Source organism: Siphateles boraxobius, unplaced genomic scaffold, assembly GCF_051911475.1.
Source record: "Siphateles boraxobius isolate OS27281-9 unplaced genomic scaffold, OSU_SipBor_1 70, whole genome shotgun sequence".
Lineage (NCBI taxonomy): Eukaryota > Metazoa > Chordata > Actinopteri > Cypriniformes > Leuciscidae > Siphateles > Siphateles boraxobius.
In genome coordinates, this window is record NW_027509198.1 from 2,169,802 (window position 1) to 2,175,000 (window position 5,199).

At 39.4% G+C, this 5,199-nt stretch overlaps 1 protein-coding gene across 1 annotated transcript; it reads right to left on the reverse strand.

Annotated features, from left to right (window-relative positions):
- Positions 1–987: 987 nt before the first annotated feature.
- npy7r (neuropeptide Y receptor Y7) lies at positions 988–2,085 on the reverse strand. The gene has a single exon (XM_077217193.1). It carries the CDS (start codon positions 2,083–2,085, stop codon positions 988–990), a length of 1,098 nt encoding a protein of 365 aa, XP_077073308.1.
- Positions 2,086–5,199: the final 3,114 nt, after the last annotated feature.

Consider the following 5,199-nt stretch of genomic DNA (forward strand, 5'->3'; position numbering starts at 1 on the left):
TATAAAAAAGAAGACTGGCCTATTCAAGTGTGCTATTAGTATACTTCTCTCAAAGTCCCCTGTGGTGAAAATCCAGCTGTTAATGTTGTTTATATGTCTATGTGGTGTTTTTAATATGCTTTAAGACAAACTCATAAATGTGTAAATTCATAAGTCGACAGCATTGCTGAGTATTTTCTCCTTAAAACTGCAGTGTCAAAAACAGTCAAAAGCTTCAATCAAAAACAGTCTGGTGTTTCTGACGTCACAAACTACCTTGTAACCAATCAGATCAACATGTGATTGTCAACGAGTGGATCTCTGAGTGAGTGAGTGAGTGAGTGGAGGCGGGGCTCATTTGCATATTCATAGAACCGCGAATACTAAATGAGGCAAAGGTGTCGGGTTACATTCAAGATATTTTAAGACATGAAGAAATTATGAGTTTTAAGGGATACAATTATTGACTAGAGGGGGACTTTAAAGAAAACTTACAAGTATACTTGAGTGTATACTCAGTTTACTGACAGTATACTTCAAAGTGCACTTTCATGAATTAAAAAAGTATTTGACTAGTAAACTATCAGTATACCTATAAGTTCACTTGTAGTACAGATGCAGTACAAAAAAAACATAATTGAAAGTAAACTTTTATACACTCAAAAGTTGGTCAATTTAGTCCTAAGTTCTATTGAAATAGTACACTTACAAGTACATTGACATCATTATACTTTCAACATAAGTATACTTAAAATATACCTGAACCTTACATAAGTATTCTTAATAAATGTATCTCGAAGTATACTTATTTTGTATAAGGAGAGCCAAATTTCCACATGCAAACTGAACTGTAGATGTTTAGGAAAGTGCAGCAGTTTTTGTGCCAATCTAGAGGTTTACTAGAGATTAAAATCAAACGTGCCTTTATCCCTTACCATATATATATATATATACTGTATATGTACTCTATATTCTGTAATACTCTTCTGCAGAGCGAGAAGATTTTTATCAGACAGCAGCCGCGGGCTGACCCTCATTGAGCCCGTTCACGATCATCCCTCTCAGCGAGCGAGTCCTGAAGGACCCGTCGGGGTAGATGGAGTCGGGCTTGTGTTCGCAGCGGAAGAACATGAGGAAGCCGTTCCTGTAATTCTGGTTCATCCAGCCGTAGAGCAACGGGTTGACGAAAGTCGAGCACATCGCCACGATATGAAACAAGGTATAAATGAGTTTGTACTCTTTGAACTTGAGAATCAAGTCGAGATCGCTCGCCAGCTGAAACACGTGGAAGGGAAGCCAGCAAACGGCGAAGACCACGACCACTAGCGCTAGCATCTTAGTGGTCTTCTTCCGGCGTACGAGGCCGTCGCTACGACTGGACGGGCTAACGTGGTTCTTCAGCTTCATCCAGATGCACACGTAAGCATAGCTGATGATCGCTAAAGGGACCACATACTGCAAGAGGAGCATTGAGACACTGTAGACAACGTTGGTGCCGCTAGGCCATTTCTCAGAGCAAACCGCGATGCGTAAATCAATGTATGGGATTTCCTCGTAGCGATACTCTCGGAAAATCGCTAGCGGACCAGCTAGCACTGCGGCGAGCGTCCAGGTCAGGCCGATGATGATGAAGCTAGTGCAGCGACTGAGGCGCTGGCCGAGGTGGAAGACGATACAGCGGTAACGCTCAACGGCGATTACCGTTAGCGTGAGAACGGACACGTGGACGCTGAGAGCCTGGCCGTACGGCACCATGTGACACATCACCGCGCCGAATTTCCATTCGTCCAGCAACGTGTAAACCAGCGTGAACGGCAAACACACCGAGTCCACCATCAGATCCGCCAAGGCCAGATTCGCAATGAAATAGTTGGTGACGGTGCGCATGTTTCGGTACAGGACGATCATGTAAATGACGAGGGTGTTCCCCACAAGTCCTAGCAGGATTATGAGTGAATATGCAAAGATTAGAGAGATCTGAACGCCCAGGTGTTTGGTGATGTCGTCAACAAACGCTGGTTTGTAAGTGTTGAAGCTGCTGGCGTTTCCCAGATCTCCATCGTGGAGCGTGTCCTCCGTTGCATTGGCTTGATCTGATTGGCCCATGCTGACCTGGATTTACAGCATCAGCCTGTCAGAAAGAAGAGAAAATGTTCAATTCTGTTTCCAAAATAGCAGCCCATACAGAATATGTGGAGGTCAATCACATGACACACATGCATTTCATTCATCCACTGAGCTGAATATACCTCGTCTATGTTTTTAACCCTTGTGCGTCAGTTTAAAAAGTGTTACACACAGTTAGTGATAGATTAGTGTTGAAGTGAAAAAAGTTTAAAAACTAAAACCAATAAAAAGTTTTAAGGTTTAAGTTTATGAAAAAATTTATATTTTATGAAATGCGTTGAACTCTAAAACGGCTAGAAAATCAAAGCCATAAATCTAAACAAGTTGTTTTCCAAATATGAGGTTGATATCTTAAAAAACGAGCTTTCAGTGAGAGTGTGTTTGGTGTGTAACACATTTTGCCCATTAGATCCAGCAAAACTCACTGGGACACAGTGGCTGGTTTACAGTAGAGTTTCTCTCTCTCAAATATTACAAGCACACACACACACACACACACACACACACACACACACACACACGCACGCACGCACGCACGCACGCACGCACGCACGCACGCACACACACACACACACACACACACACACACACACACACACACACACGAACACACACACACACACACACACACACACACACTTATAACTGCATAATTTATCTAATTGGCTCTATAATGTGCAGAAGCAGAAAACAGGAATAAAGTAAGTTTTTGCTCTATAGGCCAAACTTGAGAAAATGGCACCTTCTGGGGGAAAAAAAGTAAAAAATTGTTTTTGAAGCCTTGCCAATAGAATGAATGCCACTTAACAAAGATTGCATCCTTTTATAGTTAAATGGCCCTGGGATTAAAAATTGCAGTTTTAATGGATTTCAATGGGGACATTTTTGTCCTGAAGGTCCTGAGAGGAACTATTGTGTGTTACTAGTGCAAAATAGGTTTATTAAAGGAAATGGGGCTGAAATAGTAAAAAGCCAATAAAAATACACACCTGTGCCAAATATATATGCAGTATACACAGGCAAAATGATCAAAAATACAAATCTGAATAAGAAAAATATGTCCATAAGGATGCACAAGGGTTATTTTCTGAATTAAAGTTGTAATAAAATTACAATAATGCTTACAACTTGGCAGAGACTATTTGCACTAGTTACTATTTGCTCATCTGTGTATTAGTACACTATAAAACATATTTAGTGTATACTATACACCCCATTCCTATTAAAGTCAACATGAAATCAAAATGGACAAGTATTGCTTTTTAATGGAATATTGCAGTTTCTTATAAATGATTTATCAGTGCATGTCATTATAGTTTTAAATACATGTGCCTCGTTATCTTGAATCAAACTAACTTGCAGCATCTCTTCTCTTCTCTGATGAAGAGGGCGGGGCTATAACCTGTCAATCACATGAGATCAGCCAATAGCAAACAACAATGTTTTCTGTATGCGATGGGAAAATGCAAGGCGAATGTGGTCAGAAAACATTGTTTTGTGTCAAAACGAAATCAAGTTTACTCTCCACAACACTGCTCCTGTTATCAGACGGGTTTCTTTTGTAATTTTGTCTGATGAACCAGATAATGGTGGACAGACTTAGTCTAAATAGCTTTTGCCATCAAGCAACCAGCCTGAAGGTGATTTTTACTCAATATATGAACAGTATTTTTAACCATTTAAAACCCAGAACTACTTTTTGCACCACATTTGTGTCTGTAGTAGGCTTGCTCTAAATGATACTCTGATATTAGTGCAAAACGTGATGACATTCAGAAAATTGAAAAACAAAAAAAGACTCAGTGTTCAATAGTCTGTTGGAGCCACAGTGTGTGGACTTTGTTTTAAGAATAAATGAAACGGGGGGGGACAGTTCACATTTCATTGCACATGTTCAATTATAAATGCACGTCAGAGATCTCATTCTCAGCATGGAGGATTTTTAAGATGACATCTGAACAATGTCTTTTCTTTTCACGTGCGCAGTTGGAGTAGAAGTGAGCGAGGCTCTGAATGAGACATGGAAATGATGAAATATGTAGTGTGGAAGGCAAGCCATAATATATCATTACAATACCGCAATTCATATAACTGAGAGTTAGATAATAAGACTGAAAAATGGCAGCTGAGATATTGGCATTTCACACAGTTTACACAAACACAGCCATCTTTGATGGTTTTTTATCATGTTCAATTAAAGCTAGTATTAAAAGACGACTATCATGGCTATGCTGCCAAAATATTGAACTATATTTAATTACAAAAAGGTTAACGAGGCCCTTTTCTGCTCATGAGAGATGGATAGAGCTTCATTAAAACCCAATTTACAGACAATGCAGAGCTTTTTCTAAGAGCGATTGGAGCTCTCGAGCACATTTAGAAGTGCCTATATTGTCATTTAAGCTGATTATATGATTCAAACTGTATGAACAGCTATTTGCTCAAGGGGAAATGAAATTGCCAATATAGACCTTGACATCTTAGGTCATTTAGAGACTGAAAACAGAAACAGTGCTCTAATGTGGTCTTCCCTCCACAAGAGATGACACCGGTTTTACAGGACACTCCATCTTTTCAGGGTGCATTGAATTAAAACAAGGAAACTAGGTTGTAACACTGTTTTTAGCTGATGGGTATTTCTATTGTTCCTTATAAAAAAAGTATTGCCTCCATTTGTTACTGAGCTATAGCCGCTCGGAGATGTGAAGGTGTGTACAAAAGCTTTTTGGCCATGAACATAAAATCCTTTGCTTTATGATATAACCATTTTGGTACCGGGTTTTAACCCTTTAAAGTCAACATGAAAAGGCATTCACATTCTACTTTTCTTCCCAATATGTATTTACCAAAACATCCATTGGAAAATTGGATGATCCACTCTTGAACTGAAACAACTGCTAATAAAGCATTTTATAGCATATTAGCAGTTATATGCTAATGAAGTTGTTTGACTTTTGGTTAAGGGTACAACTATGTAACTTTCAAAAAACAAAAACTGCACGCATTTTGCGGATGAACATTGTTTTGGTTGTGCTTTGGCTCTGTGTGACTGTGCGGATGAATATGGTTATTTCTCACAACTAAAAAGAGAGC